General features: G+C 43.2%; 3 protein-coding genes across 5 annotated transcripts in view; 1 reads left to right on the forward strand and 2 right to left on the reverse strand.

The window, feature by feature from the left end:
- Positions 1–214: 214 nt before the first annotated feature.
- Positions 215–5856, reverse strand: LOC121560742 (vacuolar protein sorting-associated protein 28 homolog). Its single transcript, XM_041873664.2, has 10 exons — positions 5784–5856; positions 5205–5260; positions 4394–4422; positions 4217–4254; positions 4032–4121; positions 2063–2168; positions 1757–1858; positions 1049–1102; positions 712–803; positions 215–470 (listed from the first exon to the last, which is right to left on the reverse strand). Exons 2-10 carry the CDS (start codon positions 5230–5232, stop codon positions 350–352), a joined length of 660 nt encoding a protein of 219 aa, XP_041729598.1. The 5' UTR covers positions 5233–5260; positions 5784–5856; the 3' UTR covers positions 215–349.
- Positions 5857–6020: 164 nt separating this feature from the next.
- LOC121560740 (aurora kinase A and ninein-interacting protein) lies at positions 6021–8251 on the forward strand. 2 transcript variants are annotated; one of them, XM_041873658.1, is made up of 4 exons: positions 6021–6099; positions 6277–6444; positions 6659–6815; positions 6963–8251. In XM_041873658.1, exons 2-4 carry the CDS (start codon positions 6352–6354, stop codon positions 7979–7981), a joined length of 1269 nt encoding a protein of 422 aa, XP_041729592.1. In that variant the 5' UTR covers positions 6021–6099; positions 6277–6351; the 3' UTR covers positions 7982–8251. The 2 variants fall into 2 exon arrangements, with proteins under 2 accessions (XP_041729592.1, XP_041729593.1); XM_041873659.1 differs by having other exon boundaries at positions 6990–8251.
- Positions 8252–9539: 1288 nt separating this feature from the next.
- The window catches only part of LOC121560741 (adenylyl cyclase-associated protein 2), a 37829-nt gene continuing 28515 nt past the window's right edge, over positions 9540–18853 (reverse strand). For both annotated transcript variants that reach the window (XM_041873661.1, XM_041873663.1), the window contains 4 exons: positions 18530–18653; positions 16688–16770; positions 10985–11125; positions 9540–10841 (listed from right to left, as the gene is read on the reverse strand). In XM_041873661.1, coding sequence (XP_041729595.1) covers positions 10758–10841; positions 10985–11125; positions 16688–16770; positions 18530–18653 — 432 coding nt within the window. In that variant the 3' untranslated portion in view covers positions 9540–10757. The remainder of the gene's footprint in view (positions 10842–10984; positions 11126–16687; positions 16771–18529; positions 18654–18853) is intronic.

Raw genomic sequence — 18853 nt, forward strand, 5'->3', positions numbered from 1 at the left:
ACCGGTTGTATTCGGCGCATGTGACAAATACAATTTGATTTAATATGAGTAGTCTTAACACAGTGTCCCGTCACTCAGGCTGGAGAACTACAACTCAACCAGGCATCTCACTGAACAGGAGGAGGACCGCACTGGGCAAGGCCACAGCACTGGACGCTGCCAAGCGTCTAGGTCAGAGTTCAAAGGATAAGACAGACAGGTACTGTACCAGAGATGGAGGAAGAAAGATACTATTCAATGGAATAATACAGACCACAAATGATGACATCTGAGACGTGTAGCGAGAGAGGAGAGGAAGGGATAGTACAATGATATAAGAAAGGTGAGAACAGTCCTGGATGTGGGTAGATTAGGAGGAGTGTAAGAAGCGGTTGAAGGCGTTGTAGGCGGACTCCAGGTCAAACAGCATCTGGCGAACCTGGGAGTCGTCCAGCTCATCAGAGGCTGACATGCTGCTGAGAGTGGTCAACCTACAGAGGAGAACACACAACTCTTTACCTTCTGAATTACTATACTAATTTAGTGTTACGCCTACTCTGTCATTGTTAGACAATACGGGCCGGTTTCCCGGACACAGATTAAGCCTAGTCATATATTAAAAAGCATGGTCAATGAGGATTCTCCATTGAAAGTGCTTCTTAGTCCAAGACTAGGCTTAACCTGTGTCCGGGAAACCAGCCCTAAATGTGTGTAAGTGAAGTATATCTTTACCAGAGGGTGACTTTGTCCTTGGCCTCATTGTCTGGGGGCATGTTGCTCATTCTGTTCATGGTCTCCATCAGCTCTCTCAGGTCTGGTTGGATCTGATCAATTCAAACCACTCAATCAGTCAATTAAACATAGGGTCAGGTATTGTTCCTAACCACTTTACCTGACAGGTTATATGGCAGCGTTTACACAGGCAGCCCAATTCTGATCTTTTGCCCAATTATTCATTTTTTGACCAATCACATTATATATTTTGCTAAAAAATGCTTTCCAAGCCCTAATTACTTTAGAGGTGATATGTTGATATTCATTGTCACTTGTCTCAGTCTGATCTATTTACCTCATCCATGGCCCGGATCTCCAGACGTAGCTTGTCCATCACCGTGATAAAGAGCTGGGGTTAAGAGAGGAGAAACAGAGATGAAGGACAATAATGTGTAAGCGTAACTGGCTATTTCACTGTCTGTCAGCAACCTGAAATTTACTGCAGAACAATCACACACTTTCAAATGTGTGGTCTGACAAGCTAAAAATAGGTTGTTCTGCCCCTGAGCAAGGCAGTTAACCCACTGTTCCCCGGGCGCCGATGACGTGGATGTCGATAAAGGCAGTCCCCCGCACCTATCTGATTCAGAGGGGTTGGGTTAAATGTGGAAGACACATTTCAGTTGAATGCATTCAGTTGTACAACTGACTAGGTATCCCCCTTTCCTTTCCCTTTCCTACCAGTCTGATCTTATGAAAGAGTTTGAGTGTTATATCTCTCCTATGCTGCCAGCCTATCAAGTAGTTCCTCTCTGTTCAGTGGCCCTGTTAGATCTTGGTAATTTGCTGTGGCACTTAAGGGTGCACCAACACACAGTGTTCTGGGATGAGCCAGAACATGTGTAAAATTAAGAGAATTACTTAGTGCCGGAACAGAACGCACTTTATTATTAAATCGATATTGGACCGCAAATGCTTCAATGTTGGCAAAAAACTCAGTGAACCCAGCGTTTGAAATCACTCAGTCAGTGTTTAATGTCATGGGCATGGCGAAGAGACCTACCGATACGATATCGGCAATGCAGCGATTCAGGTTGCCCTTGTCATCCTTGATGGTGATTGGACGATCCTCCTTGATTCTCTCCATAGCTAGCGGGCAGTCAAGCTGATATACAAGAGAAGGGAGAGGAGAACAATATGACATTCAAACCAATGTACTCATTCACATATTGTTCTAGAGTTCAGCAGCCAGCCGATGGCTAAAGCACGTACACATCTGGGATCAGACACTATACGTTACAATGAGTGGATTACATCTATCTGCAAAAGCTGCACTCCACTCAAAGCAGTGTGACTGATATAAACTCACTCTGTACTTCCTGCAGAAGTCATCGATAGAACCCACGTCAGATCCCTGGACCTGTTTGAAAGCAGCCTTGTACTGCACCAGCAGCCTGGAGCAAGCAGCCGTGTACCTGACGGAAACACACAGTAATCAATCTCATTCTCTAATGTTGAAGCAACCTCATACAGTGCTTTCAGAAAGTATTCACACCCCTTGACTTTTTCCACATTTTGCTGTGTAACAGCTGAATTTAAAATATAATTTGTGTCACTGGCCTACACATAATAGCCAATAATGTCAGTGGAATTATGTTTAGACATTTTTACAAATTTATTAAAAATGAAAGCTGAAATGTTGAGTTAATAAGTATTCAATCCCTTTGTTATGGCAAGCCCAAATAAGTTCAGGAGTATAAATGTGCTTAACAAGTCACATAATAATTTGCATGGGACTCACTGTGTGCAATAGTGTTTAACATGATTTTTGAATGACTACCTCATGTCTGTACCCCACACATACAATTATCTGTAAGGTCCCTCAGTTTAGCAGTGCATTTCAAACTTGGATTCAACCACAAAGACCAGGAAGGTTGTCCAATTCCTCGCAAAGGGAGATGGGTAAAAAAAAGGAAAAAAGCAGACATTGAATATCCCTTTGAGCATGGTGAAGTTATTAATTATACTTTGGACGGTGTATGAATACACCCAGTCACTACAAAGATACAGGCATCCTTCCTAACTCACTTGCCGGAGAAGAAGGAAACCGCTCAGGGATTTCACCATGAGGCCAATGGTGACTTTAAAACATTTACAGAGTTTAATGGCTGTGATAGGAGATAACTGAGGATGGATCAACAACATTCTAGTTACTCCACAACACTAACCTAATTGACAGAGTGAAAAGAAGGAAGCCTGTACAGAATACAAATATTCCAAAACATGCATTCTGTTTGCAATACGGCAGTAAAGTAAAACTGCAAAAAATGTGGTAAAGAAATCAACTTTATGTCCTGAATAGAAAGTGTTACGTTTGGGGAAAATCCAACACAACATTGAGTACCACTTTTCATATTTTCAAGCATGGTGGTGGCTGCATCATGTTATGGGTATGCTTGTCATCGGCAAGGACTAGGGAGATTTTTTAGGATAAAAAGAAACGTAATACACCTAATTACAGGCAAAATCCTAGAGGAAAACCTGGATCAGTCTGCTTTCCAACAGACACTGGGTGACAAATTTACCTTTCAGCAGGACAATAACCTAAAACACAAGGCCAAATATACACTGGAGTTGCTTACCAAGACAACAGTGAATGTTTCTGAGTGGCCTAGTTACAGTTTTGACTTAAATTGGCTTGAAAATCTATGGCAAGACATGAAAATAGGTGTCTAGCAATGATCAACAACCAACTTGACAGAGCTTGAAGATTTTTTAAAATAATAATGTGCAAATATTGTACAATCCCGGTGTGCAAAGCTCTTAGAGACTTACCCAGAAAGACTCACAGCTGTAAACACTGCCAATGGTGATTCTAACATGTATTGGGGGTTGAATATTTAAGTAATCAAGATTAGTGTTTTCTTTTTCATAAATGTTTTACAAATGTTAGAATTGTTTCACTTTGACAGAGTATTTTGTGTAGATATTTGACAAAAAATTACAATTAAATCTATTTTAATCCAACAAAATGTGGAAAAAGTCAAGGGGTGTGAATACTTTCTGAAGGCACTGTACATATTCAAACAAGATTTTTAGTACACACACACCTTTATTTTACAGTCTATGACAGTGTTTCCCAACCCTAATCGTTGAATACCCCCAACAGTACACATTTCTCTTGTAGCCCTGGACAAACACACCTCATTCAACTCTTAGTTAGTTGACAAGTTGAATCAGGTGTGCTTGTCCAGGGTTACAATAAAAATGTGGGGATACTCGAGGACCAGGGTTGGGAAACACGCACACACACAACCAATGAGAGTATGTAAACTCACTCATTAGGAGTCACACAGTCTTTGATGTAAGCTTTCTCCAGGGCCTGAAGTGTCTTCACCACAGCAAACAGCTCTGCCATGTTGTCAAACCTTGATAAATACAAGCACAACGCTCAATGTTAACATCTTACCTACATGGATTGTGAATAGCGTTTATTATGAACTTACGGTCAATGTTCACTTACTTCTCTCTTTCTCTGGCATTCTTGTACAATTTTATTTCCTAAAAAACAAAACTGCATTATTTCTTATTTTGGATTTTTAAAAGCAGGTAACACTGCAGGAAACTCAAAGCCAGAGCTCCACCAAATATGCCATAAATATGCCTTTCAATTATGCAAACCCTACAAAACCCCACTTACCTCATACAATTCAGGTTTATTGGCAGGAGCTATAATGAAGATAAGTATAAAGGCATAACAGAAATGCTTTATAAGAAGACCACATCTCTTTGATGATCATGTCTATAAGATGTCTCCTAAAAAGCCTGTTGTCTTCTTTCTTTCTCATGTTCTTCTTATTTCTATTTCTCGTCTGTTTTTGTTCTACCTTGTGTTATTTTTAATGCTACATTGATATTGATTACTGCATTGTTGGGTTGGAGCTAGCAAGAAAGACATTTCACTGTACTTGGGCACGTGACATTAAAACTTGAAACTTGAGTACATTTGGGCGGCAGGTAGCTTAGTGGTTAAGAGCGTAGTGCCATTAACCGAAAGGTCGCTGGTTCTAATCCCCGAGCCGACTAGGTGAAAAATCTTGTTTGAATATGTACAGTGCCTTCAGAAAGTATTCACACCCCCTTCACTTTTTCCACATTTTGTTGTGTTACAAGGTGGGATTAAAATAGATTTAATTGTATTTTTTTGTCAAAGATCTACACAAAATACTCTGTCAAAGTTAAACAATTCTAACATTTGTAAAAAATGTATGAAAAATAAAACATATCTTGATTACTTAAATATTCAACCCCCAATACATGTTAGAATCACCATTGGCAGTGTTTACAGCTGTGAGTCTTTCTGGGTAAGTCTCTAAGAGCTTTGCACACCTGGATTGTACAATATTTGCACATTATTATTTTAACCCTAATTGCTCCTTTAAGTCGCTCTGGATAAGAGCGTCTGCTAAATGACTAAAATGTAATTTGTGTCTGTCTCAGGTAAAACTTACCTCCTGCGACAGGTATTCCGTGAAACATGGTGACTGCTGCCGTTTCACAACTTGATCTATTAAAAGTAATACATGTTACAGATGTATTTCAAATACTTTAGCTATAAAATCAAAGTTAATTAATTGACTGTAAACTGTTGCTGTACAGATCTATCACGTTAGCTAACTAGCTAGCTGACACTAGTGAGAAGACAAGCAGGAAGTCCTCAATTGGCTAGCAAGCACGCAATGTAGCTTATCTAGCTAGCTACACTTTGATGAATTCATCACTCGTTTAGCTAATTACATAGATTGGGTAAGGGCAATGATAAAGATAAATAGATGTCGTCAACAACAACATTCAAAGGCGATGACATTAGCTACTGTAGATATTTGATGAAAAATAAGCTAGCTAGCTAGCTAGCATTTCCTTTGTGATTTATTTAACCAAAACAATCACTCATTTGGCACAATATATTGGCTGGATAAGTTAGGCCAGTTTACAATACACTGCTATTACGGCGATTGAAATAGTATACACATGTTATTCGACCAATACTTCAAAAATAAATCAACATTTTCTGGAAATATTTTACTCACCCCCCTTAGCAAACTGAAGTGACTTCAGTGTAAACACACCCCTCGCGGAACCAAAGGACCCACAGACGTTGCAAAATATAAGGTGCCCTTCTGTGCCTCACTTAAAATAAGTCAATTCTAAATAAGTGTTAAAATACAAAAAAATACCATTTAGAAATGTGTTACCAAATGAGGAAATGTATATTTAAATTATATTTTCTACTGACATTTTTTTATAAAGTGAGTGGAGTGTCATATGCAATATCTGGCAAGTGGCAGCCCAATTGTTTTCTGGCGCGCGAGACTCAAAAAATACATGACAAAGCTTGGCTACAAGGTAAGACTGAAAAGCAAATTAGATAGCATGTATTTTAGCTCAATTATGAAAAAATCTCTCCGCTAGTACCGCTACAAAATCTCTCTGATATACTAACTAAAGCCGGTTTATGTTTTGACAAATTGCGTGGTTAAAGCTCAGCTTGTTTCATGACAGTCATTATTTTGTCATCCAAAGCAACCGGGGATTTCAATGCAAATCGAAGGAGGCTGATTTCCAAACGTATCATTCACGAGTCTGTCCTACCTTACCATGAAGACCTCCATAGCGCCATCTCAGGCTTCAACACAAGAGGAGTGTGGGGTTTGGCTGGACACTGTAGACCTCAAAGAAAAGACAAAACAGGTAACGTTACTGTGCTTTTGAAAACTTCTGACTCATTGGTTCTGACCCAGCCAAAGCGCTCAACGTTTATGTTATGTCATGGAAACAAGATAGTCCACTACTATGATTCTTTATCATAATATACTATATGTTTTCCTTGCTCTGAACTTGTGGAGACAATGACTGAATACATTCCTCAATTGTCATTTAAAAAACCGTTCATTTCACATTCCAGAGAAAGCCATTGCGACCCATCTCAAAACAACTGAATCCTCTGGCCCGGTCTGGAGGTTACAGCTTAGCAGTGGCGCTGAATTTTACACAGACCAAAATCCAGATTCCTGTCACCAAACAGAGCTCTATATCCTCATTCTTTACCCCACAGCGCAAAGGTAAGCTCAGGTGCAGAGGAAGTGCTGCTTCGGTATTAGGCTGTACTTCAACAAATGGGGTCATGTCATCAATTGTTATTTACAGTAATTAATGTATTGTTACAGTGTAATATGCCAAAAGGCTCCCCATGTCACACTCTCTTACAGTGGCCCAAAATGCACCTGTGTCTCCAGAGCCAAGGACACCTTCCACCTCCACCAGATGTGCCTCGACTTCACTCAGACGTGTTAACATTGGGAGTGGAACTAAACGGAAACGTGCAGTGGGTTTAGAGTCAGGGGCACAGAGTACAGGAGCTCAACCCACCACCCTACAGATGAGCCCGGAGGGAGAGAATGTAGCAGGCTGTGAGTGGGACAGGCAAAGCTTCAGGGAAAGAGCATATTGGGAGGCCCATATGCCCCATCTTAACATGGACCATCAGTCTGAGGAGATGGAGGAACCAGACAAAAAGAGAAGGCTCTCTGGGAATTCCTCTCCCCCAGTAGAGACTGATACTCATGGGGAGGAGTGCAGTCAGGACCCATGGAGTGCCTGTAGCAGCCCACAGTTTAGTCAAGATCTAACTGAGCCATATTCTGAGGGGCAGTGTGTTCTGACACACCAGGAACTCCTTGTTGGAGTAAGGCAGGCCAGTGACTCAGGCACTGCTTTCCCGGAGAGCCTGCAGAGTGAGGGTGGATTCAGTGCTTGGCTGGGTGTGCAGGATAGAACCTCCACCCAGAAAAGGGCTGTCCCGTCTCATTTGATATCACAGCAGGTAGAAGGGAAAGAGAACGACTTATCACGATCAATGTCTTCACCATCCCCAAACAAGATGTCTCCTTCTCTCAGCCCTGTTCCCACTCACAGATGGACGGAACCACATCTTCCATCACCACAGAAACATGTTCTAGAACAGTCCATGAAACGTGTTCTAGAACATCCATTGAGAGAGTGTGAGGGAGACACTCTTGCCATGCTGTTCACGCAGGACTCTGAGGGCTTCAGGGTGATTGCACACCGTGCTCTGGTATCAAGAAGCCCACTAAAGGACCAGACTAATGTATTAGCTAGTGGTAGAGACAGTATATTTGCTGCTGATAAAACCCTGCAGGAAGAGGAAGGAGATGAGGAGATGCTCTTCACCCAAGACTCTCAGGGAAACATGGTTATCAAACACTGACAATGTATATTCATGTGTTTGAATGTATAATGGTGCAAACGAATGAATGAAATTATGAAAATTTTAGATTTGTGTGTGTGTTGTAAACTGTAATGTAGGTTAAGGTTTCTAATGACTGGAATGTAATCACTTGTGTTGTTTGAAAACCACTTATCATGATCTTTACTTTAACACTTACAGTACCTGGATTGAAAATGCTTGAGGTTTCCAGTTTCTGAACATTATTGCTATTTTCCACCTTTATGGCACTGAATAAAAATTTACACGAGATTCTCAAGGTCAAATAAATGTGAAGACATAATAATAAGAAGAAGACATCACATAAGTACTAAAGTTTTGATTTTATTTTGAAAAACGATAGACATTTATATACACTAAATTCACTGCTGGGTATGAATAAGAACATGTGAAAAGCACTAACAGTGTATTTCCCCATCTAAATGCTGATGCTACTTACGATGCATTTGTGTCCCAATACAAAATGCATTAAAGAAATGAAGATGCTTAATTTTCGAGGTTACAGTGGTGTATTCAGACTAACAGGTATGTATATTGACAGTAGTTCAGTACACATTGAACATGATGAAAAACATTTCTCTATGTTGATTTGTATCGAAGCATATTAAGGCTTATAAATGCAGTGCTGGTAACATTAGAGCAATCTACTGGTGGTGATGCTACAACCATATATTTGGGTTAGGCAAATGAATAAGAGATATGCAAGTTATTTGTTAAACTAGTTATCAAATGCAATTAAGCTCTCGCTATTGTTATCCTTCACTTTTTTTTACTTCCATTTCACTTTGTCAATAAAGTTTGCTTGAGTAATACTGACTTCTAGTCTGCTCTCAATGCAATATAGGCTAGTATAAAACAAATAATGTAGTGTGCAAAAAACACCACTCCATCCTAACTCAGTGCTACCCCAGCTAGCACATAACGTTCTGAGAACCATTTGTTTCTTAAAGCTTGGCAAGAGTGTGGTTGACATTTGGTTATATTGCATACAACCTTCCCACAACATTCTGGGAATGGTGCAGGATACCCAGCTAACACACAACGTTCTGAGAGCTATTTGTTTCTTAGGTGGGAATGTTAGTACTTTCAACCCCATCCTGGTGGCGTAGTGGAATAATTCCATGGACAGAGAAGAGAAGATCATAGGTTTGAATTTCACTGACGCCGTGCCACAATGAAACATTTAATTGTTTGTATGTCCCCTGTAGTCCCCTGTAGCTCAGTTGGTAGAGCATGGCGCTTGCAACGCCAGGGTTGTGGGTTTGTTTCCCACGGGCCAGTATGAAAATGTATGCACTCACTAACTGTAAGTCGCTCTGGATAAGAGCGTCTGCTAAATGACTAAAATGTAAAATGTATGATTAATGCCTAAGCAAATACATGTTCATGTGTCCTATATGTGCTTGGAGTTCAAAACAGTTAAACTAAGCTAGCAGTGTTATTAGAAGTCTTATTGAAACATGTTCTCAACGTTTTTTAATTACCTTCAAATAACCTATAATTTCCGTTCTCAGAACATTAATAAAACCTTCCAGGAAAACTTTCAGGGAACCATAGTAAAATGTTATCAGAACCTCCCTGCAACCTAAAAATGTAAGTTCCCAGAACAGGCAAAATTTTTACTTCCGTTCATAGAAAGTTTTAAAAAACTTTCATTTTTACCGGTCAGGAAACGTATGGCTTCGTTCCCAGAAATAATGTGAAACCAAAATGTACGTTCCCACAACTTCCAAGGAACCAGATGTGCTAGCTGGGAGAACACTACCATGCAATATAAACATGACACAACTGTTAACTGAACAGCTAGATGTGAATAGTTTAGTATAGTAGAGTATTAAAGCAAACCAAAACATTGCATGCTAAGGCTTCAACATCTTGTGGAACATACTCTACAACTCCCTCTCAACTGACCATATAGTTTCAAACTGGCCGTTCAATTTCATCTGTGGAACATTCTCTTCATCCTACATATCATACAAATCAAAAGTCAACTCGACCTCATTCTTCAATACTTTCTGCCTCTCAAATAAAGTCACCACAACAAAGCATAAAACAACATTACAATGCCAAGTAGGACGAAATCTGAAAGTTCTCTCCAATCAAAAGACAAATCCATAATATATCCTAATACAAGGTTTGCCTTATCAGGGTAGTTTTTTCAGTTAACTTTTAAAGAAGTAATTATATTGTACCCATCTGTACACATAGCCTACTTGCATAAATGCTTTTTTCGTTATGGCACACACAAGTAAGTTAAGATACCAGATACTTGTTTGAGTTTGAGAGACGTTACCTTATTTTGCATAAACAGATTTAACAGATTAACATAAAGGCAACACTTCCTCATTATTCCTAATTTTAATGCAACTTTATTTGCCAAACACAGAAGTTCTACACGAAGAAACCTGACAAAAATACTGCTTGTTTAAATAGTAGGCTTACCATAATTCTGTGGATAGTACATTCGTTTTGTGAAGGAGTGCTCTGCGACAAATAACTGAACAAACAGTTAAATGACAATCTACCATTTCAAAGTGCATGTAATCTTAATGCATACAATCAGGTGTACAATCAACTGATCTACAGCTCTACTAGCCAGTCAGTCACACTGTCTGGTTTGTGTGGTACAGGATCCCTTTTATAACTTGTGAAAGCCAGCCTATAAGGGTTTGTGAAATCTTTGCCGGAGAGGGAAAATAGAGGAGATGAAGAGGAATAAATGGGGGTGATAATGATAATGAGGATGAAGTATCAGCGATCAGCCAGCAATCTCTGTGGGTTCTGTCACCAGTTTGGACCCGTCCCAAACGGTCTTGAACTGCTCAGGAACTGGGAACTCCCTCTGTTAAACAGACGATGTTAAAAATAAAACAACACTCAGACACACTCTCACTCAGTCTCATACTTACACTATCTCTCTCTCTCACACACACACACGCACCCGTTGGAAATGCAAGTACTCAACACACACTAACACACACTCACATAGTCGTCGTCCTGCGGTACCAGGATGTTCATCTCGGAGCTCTTGGCGCTGACGATCTCACAGTCCAGAGCGTCCTTATTCAGGTAGACTTGGCAGCCCTCTGTCTTGTTGATGGAGATGGTGGGAACTCTACCCATCACCTGGACAAAAGTGGGGCAGAGCATCAGCACAGATACTTCCATCTTATAACTAGTCTAGGGACAGTAATTTTTCCTGACCACGTAACCTGACCAGGAAAAAACTCATGGCCCTAACTCAGAGGCACCTAACTCATGGCCCAACATAACATATACAAATAAACGTGTCAGTACTATACATCTATGATAGGTTTATTGAAGCGTGCCAGTACTATACATCTATGATAGGTTTATTGAAGCGTGCCAGTACTATACATCTATGATAGGTTTATTGAAATGTGTCAGTACTATACATCTATGATAGGTTTATTGAAGCGTGCCAGTACTATACATCTATGATAGGTTTATTGAAGCGTGCCAGTACTATACATCTATGATAGGTTTATTGAAGCGTGCCAGTACTATACATCTATGATAGGTTTATTGAAATGTGTCAGTACTATACATATACCTACAGTTGAAGTCGGATGTTTACATACACTTAGGTTGGAGTCATTAATACTCATTTTTCAACCACTCCACAAATTTCTTGTTAACATTTTTATTTATTAGTTTTTGAAATTTTTTGTCATTTAGCAGACTCTCTTATCCAGAGCGACTTACAGTTAGTGAGTGCATACATTTTTTTTTTCATACTGGCCCCCCGTGGAAATCGAACCCACAACCCTGGCGTTGCAAGCACCATGCTCTACCAACTGAGCTACACGGGGCTAACAAACTATAGTTTTGGCAAGTCGGTTAGGACATCTACTTTGTGCATGACACAAGTAATTTTTCCAACAATTGTTTACAGACAGATTATTTCACTTAGAATTCACTGTATCACAATTCCAGTGGGTCAGAAGTTTACATACACTAAGTTGACTGTGCCTTTAAACAGCTTGGAAAATTCCAGAAAATGATGTCATGGCTTTAGAAGCTTCTGATAGGCTAATTGACATCATCTGAGTCAATTGGAGGTGTCCCTGTGGATGTATTTCAAGGCCTACCTTCAAACTCAGTGCCTCTTTGCTTGACATCATGGGAAAATGAAAAGAAATCAGCCAAGACCTCAGGAAAAAAAATGGTAGACTTCCACAAGTCTGGTTCATCCTTGGGAGCAATTTCCAAACGCCTGAAGGTACCACGTTCATCTGTACAAACAATAGTACGCAAGTATAAACACCATGGGACCACGCAGCCGTCATACCTGTCACGCTCTGGTTCCGGGACGTTGTTATTGAACCAGGGTGTGTTTGTATTGTTGGGTGTTGTGTGGGTTAGGTTGGGTTTAGGGTATGTTCGTTTTGTTGTGTGCTGTTTGGTTGGGGTGTCTAGGTGGTTGTCTTCCTTGTTTGTATTAGTCATATGACTCCCAATCGGAGGTAACGAGTGTCAGCTGTCGGCTCGTTATCTCTGATTGGGAGCCATATTTAAACTGTGTGTTTTCACCTTGTTTTTGTGGGTTTTTGTTCCGTTTCGGTCTGTTGTACCGTGGACTTCATTTGAGTCGTCTTTTGTTTTGTATTTGGTTACTTTGATTAATAAAGTCATGTTTCTTGGACACGTTGCGCCTTGGTCATACTTGGACGACATAGACGACCATGACAGAAAAACCCACCACAAAAAGACCAAGCAGCGTGTCAAGCGGCAACAGGACCTACCTACACAGGATTTATGGACTCCCATAAAGGATTCATGGACATGGGAGGAGATTCTGGATGGTGAGGGGCCTTGGGATCAACCGGGAGAATATCGCCGTCCTCGTGAAGAGCGGGAGGCAGCTAAAGCCGAGAGGCGGCGATATGAGGAGGCAGCACGGAGGCAAGGCTGGAAGCCCGAGAGTACTACCCAAAAATTTCTTGGGGGGCTAAAGGGAGTGTGGCGAAGTCAGGTAGGAGACCTGCGCCTACTCCCTGTACTTACCGTGGAGAGCGAGAGTACGGGCAGACACCGTGTTACGCAGTAGAGCGCATGGTGTCTCCTGTACGCGTGCATAGCCCGGTTCGGTACATTCCAGCTCCACGTATCGGCCGGGCTAGTTTGAGCGTTGAGCCGGAGGTCATGAAGCCGGCCCCACGCATCCGGTCACCAGTGCGTCTCCTCGGGCCGGCTTACATGGCACCAGCCTTACGCATGGTGTCCCCGGTTCGCCTACATAGCCCGGTGCGGGTTATTCCACCTCCCTGTACTGGTCAGGCGACGGGGAGCATACAACCAGGTAAGGTTGGTCAGGCTCAGTGCTCAAGGGAGCCAGTACGCCTGCACGGTCCGGTATTTCCGGCGCCACCTCCTGTCTCCAGTCCAGTACCACCAGTGCCTACACCACGCACTAAGCCTCCTGTGTGTTCCCCGAGTCCTGTGCGTCCTGTTCCTGCTTCCCGCACTAGCCCTGAGATGCGTGTCCTCAGCCCGGTACCTCCAGTTCCGGCACCACGCATCAGGCCTACGGTGCGTCCCCAGGGTCCAGTATGCCCTGTTCCTGCTCCCCGCACTAGCCCTGAGATGCGTGTCCTCAGCCCGGTACCTCCAGTTCCGGCACCACGCATCAGGCCTACGGTGCGTCCCCAGGGCCAAGCATGCCCTGTTGCTGCTTCCCGCACTAGCCCTGAGATGCGTGTCATCAGCCCGGTACCTCCAGTTCCGACACCACGCATCAGGCCTACAGTGCGTCTCAGCCGGCCAGAGTCTGCCGTCTGCCCAACGGCGCCTGAACTGCCCGTCTGCCCAACGGCGCCTGAACTGCCCGTCTGCCCAACGGCGCCTGAACTGCCCGTCTGCCCAACGGCGCTTGAACTGCCCGTCTGCCCTATGGTGCCTGAACTACCCGTCTGCCAAGCGTTGCATAAGCCGCCCGTCTGTACTGAGCCTGCAAAGCCGCCCGTCTGCCATGAGCCTTCAGAGCCGTCCGCCAGACCGGAGCCGCTAGAGCCTTCCGCCAGACAGGAGCCGCTAGAGCCTTTCGCCAGACAGGAGCAGCCAGAGCCTTCCGCCAGACAGGAGCAGCCAGAGCCTTCCGCCAGACAGGATCAGCCAGAGCCTTCCGCCAGACAGGATCAGCCAGAGCCTTCCGCCAGACAGGATCAGCCAGAGCCTTCCGCCAGACAGGATCAGCCAGAGCCTTCCGCCAGACAGGATCAGCCAGAGCCGTCCGCCAGACAGGATCAGCCAGAGCCTTCCGCCAGCCATGAGCAGCCAGATCCGTCAGCCAGCCATGAGCAGCCAGATCCGTCAGCCAGCCACGAGCAGCCAGATCCGTCAGCCAGCCATGAGCAGCCAGATCCGTCAGCCAGCCATGAGCCGTCCAGCCAGGATCCGCCAGAGCCGTCCAGCCCGGATCCGCCAGCCAGCCAGGATCCGCCAGAGCCAGCCAGCCAGGATCCGCCATTCAGTCCGGAGCTGCCCCTCAGTCCGGTGCTGCCCCTTAGTCAGGTACTGTCCCTTAGCCCGGTGCTGCCCCTTAGTCCGGTGCTGTCCCTTAGCCCGGTGCTGCCCCTTATCCCGGTGCTGCCCCTTATCCCGGTGCTGCCCCTTAGTCCGGTGCTGCCCCTTAGTCCGGTGTTGCCCCTTAGTCCAGGTGGGGTTAGTTGGAGGGTGGTCATTAGGGAGGAGGCTACTGAAGCAGGTTGTGACTGTGGTGGGGTGGGGATCACGACCGGGGCCAGAGCCGCCACCGTGGACAGACGCCCACCCAGACCCTCCCCTAGTCCTTATGTTGGTGCGCCCGGGGTTCGCACCTTTAGGGGGGGGTACTGTCACGCTCTGGTTCCGGGACGTTGTTATTGAACCAGGGTGTGTTTGTATTGTTGGGTGTTGTGTGGGTTAGGTTGGGTTTAGGGTATGTTCGTTTTGTTGTGTGCTGTTTGGTTGGGGTGTCTAGGTGGTTGTCTTCCTTGTTTGTATTAGTCATATGACTCCCAATCGGAGGTAACGAGTGTCAGCTGTCGGCTCGTTATCTCTGATTGGGAGCCATATTTAAACTGTGTGTTTTCACCTTGTTTTTGTGGGTTTTTGTTCCGTTTCGGTCTGTTGTACCGTGGACTTCATTTGAGTCGTCTTTTGTTTTGTATTTGGTTACTTTGATTAATAAAGTCATGTTTCTTGGACACGTTGCGCCTTGGTCATACTTGGACGACATAGACGACCATGACAATACCGCTCAGGAAGAAGACGCGTTCTGTCTCCTAGAGATGAACGTACTTTGGTGCGAAAGGTGCAAATCAATCCCAGAACAACAGCAAAGGACCTTTGGAAGATGCTGGAGGAAACGGGTACAAAATTATCTATATCCACAGTAAAACAAGTCCTATATCGACATAACCTGAAAGGCCGTTCAGCAAGGAAGAAGCCACTGCTCCAAAACACCATAAAAAAGCCAGACTACGGTTTGCAACTGCACATGGGGACAAAGATCATACCCTTTGGAGAAATGTCCTCTGGTCTGATGAAACAAAAATAGAACTGTTTGGCCATAATGACCATCGTTATGATTGGAGGAAAAAGGGGGCCGCTTGCAAGCCGAAGAACACCATCCCAACCATGAAGCACGGGGGTGGCAGCATCATGCTGTGGGGGTGCTTTGCTGCAGGAGGGACTGGTGCACTTCACAAAATAGATGGCATCATGAGGAAGGAAAATGATGTGTATATATTGAAGCAACATCTCAAGACATCAGTCAGGAAGTTAAAGCTTGGTCGCAAATGGGTCTTCCAAATGGACAATGACCCCAAGCATACTTCCAAAATTGTGGCAAAATGGCTTAAGGACAACAAAGTCAGGGTATTGGAGTGGCCATCACAAAGCCCTGACCTCAATCCTATAGAACATTTGTGGGCAGAACTGAAAAAGTGTGTGCGAGCAAGGAGGCCTACAAACCTGACTCAGTTACACCAGCTCTATCAGAAGCTTCTAAAGCCATGACATCATTTTCTGGAATTTTCCAAGCTGTTTAAAGGCACAGTCAACTTAGTGTATGTAAACTTCTGACCCACTGGAATTGTCATACAGTGAATTATAAGTGAAATAATCTGTTTGTAAACAATTGTTGGAAAAATTACTTGTGTCATGCACAAAGTAGATGTCCTAACCGACTTGCCAAAACTATAGTTTGTTAACAAGAAATTTGTGGAGTGGTTGAAAAACTAGTTTTAATGACTCCAACCTAAGTGTATGTAAACTTCCGACTTCAACTGTACTACTCAATTACCTCGACTAACCTGTGCCCCCGCACATTGACTCTGTACCGGTACCCCCTGTATATAGCCTCGCTACTGTTATTTTACTGCTGCTCTTTAATTATTTGTTATTTTTATTTTTTAGTTATCTATTTTTTACTTAACACTTATTTTTCTTAAAACTGCATTGTTGGTTAAGGGCTTGTAAGTAAGCATTTTACTGTAAGGTCTACACCTGTATTCGGCGCATGTGACAAATAAAATTTGATTTGATAGGTTTATTGAAGCGTGTCAGTACTATACATCTATGATAGGTTTATTGCAGGTACATTGAAGCTGAACTTCAGGTGCAGAGAGGAAAGAGAGCAAACTGTGTGTTATTTGCTTGAACATGTATGAAATTTGAGCTGACCTGCAACTGAATGTCCTTTGAGTTGATGATTTCCACAATGCCAACAACACTGTCAAACACCAGACCAAGCTTCTTGCAGTTATCTGTCAGCGGTGAACATCATAGGAAAACATGAAATCAGTGAGGGAGAGAGATACAGGAATGATACTGTCAAAGCTGACAAAGAAATTGTCCACTGTAAATGACGTTGCAGTATACAGTGGGGGGAAAAAGTATTTAGTCAGCCACTTAGTTCTCCCACTTAAAAAGATGAGAGAGGCCTGTAATTTTCATCATAGGTACACGTCAACTATGACAGACAAAATGAGAAAAAAAAATCCAGAAAATCACATTGTAGGATTTATTTGCAAATTATGGTGGAAAATAAGTATTTGGTCAATAACAAAAGTTTCTCAATACTTTGTTATATACCCTTTGTTGGCAATGACACAGGTCAAACGTTTTCTGTAAGTCTTCACAAGGTTTTCACACACTGTTGCTGGTATTTTGGCCCATTCCTCCATGAAGATCTCCTCTAGAGCAGTGATGTTTTGGGGCTGTCGCTGGGCAACACGGACTTTCAACTCCCTCCAAAGATTGAGAGCTGGAGACTGGCTAGGCCACTCCAGGACCTTGAAATGCTTCTTACGAAGCCACTCCTTTGTTGCCCGGGCGGTGTGTTTGGGATCATTGTCATGCTGAAAGACCCAGCCACGTTTCATCTTCAATGCCCTTGCTGATGGAAGGAGGTTTTCACTCAAAATCTCACGATACATAGCCCCATTCATTCTTTCCTTTACACGGATCAGTCGTCCTGGTCCCTTTGCAGAAAAACAGCCCCAAAGCATGATGTTTCCACCCCCATGCTTCACAGTAGGTATGGTGTTCTTTGGATGCAACTCAGCATTCTTTGTCCTCCAAACACGACGAGTTGAGTTTTTACCAAAAGTTATATTTTGGTTTCATCTGACCATATGACATTCTCCCAATCCTCTTCTGGATCATCCAAATGCACTCTAGCAAACTTCAGACGGGCCTGGACATGTACTGGCTTTAGCAGGGGGACACGTCTGGCACTGCAGGATTTGAGTCCCTGGCGGCGTAGTGTGTTACTGATGGTAGGCTTTGTTACTTTGGTCCCAGCTCTCTGCAGGTCATTCACTAGGTCCCCCCGTGTGGTTCTGGGATTTTTGCTCACCGTTCTTGTGATCATTTTGACCCCACGGGGTGAGATCTTGCGTGGAGCCCCAGATCGAGGGAGATTATCAGTGGTCTTGTATGTCTTCCATTTCCTAATAATTGCTCCCACAGTTGATTTCTTCAAACCAAGCTGCTTACCTATTGCTGATTCAGTCTTCCCAGCCTGGTGCAGGTCTACAATTTTGTTTCTGGTGTCCTTTGACAGCTCTTTGGTCTTGGCCATAGTGGAGTTTGGAGTGTGACTTTTTGAGGTTGTGGACAGGTGTCTTTTATACTGATAACAAGTTCAAACAGGTGCCATTACTACAGGTAACGAGTGGAGGACAGAGGAGCCTCTTAAAGAAGAAGTTACAGGTCTGTGAGAGCCAGAAATCTTGCTTGTTTATAGGTGACCAAATACTTATTTTCCACCATAATTTGCAAATAAATTCATTACAAATCCTACAATGTGATTTTCTGGAAAAAAAAATTCTCATTTTGTCTGTCATAGTTGACGTGTACCTATGATGAAAATTACAGGCCTCTCTCATCTTTTTAAGTGGGAGAACTTGCACAATTGGTGGCTGACTAAATACTTTTTTCCCCCACTGTAAATCATCAAACTTAATAACAGAAATATAGTATTATCAACTCAGAAGTAATACAACAGATGGCTGAACTCACCCACAATGATGGAGTTGATCTTTCCCTTTATCTGTAGAGTAGAGTTGCTGCAGCAGAAGACATAGGCCACCTGTCTCAGCTCTGGCTCCTCGATAACCAGGTCATGAGCCTGGTCAAAGTACTCCTGTGGGGAGAAACAACAAACAAGACCTGTGACCGTATGACCCCTCTCCAGTTTGACCCTTCACCTTTGGATGACCTCATTGGGTTCAGCACCAGACATCACAATCGCCTCCGAAAAAGTACTGTCACACTAACAGCAGTCTTGGTCATTGAATCTGTGAGAAGCACCTAAACTTTCCTGACTCAACAGATATTCTTTAA

Source organism: Coregonus clupeaformis, chromosome 17 (genome assembly GCF_020615455.1).
Source record: "Coregonus clupeaformis isolate EN_2021a chromosome 17, ASM2061545v1, whole genome shotgun sequence".
NCBI classification, from domain to species: Eukaryota; Metazoa; Chordata; class Actinopteri; order Salmoniformes; family Salmonidae; genus Coregonus; species Coregonus clupeaformis.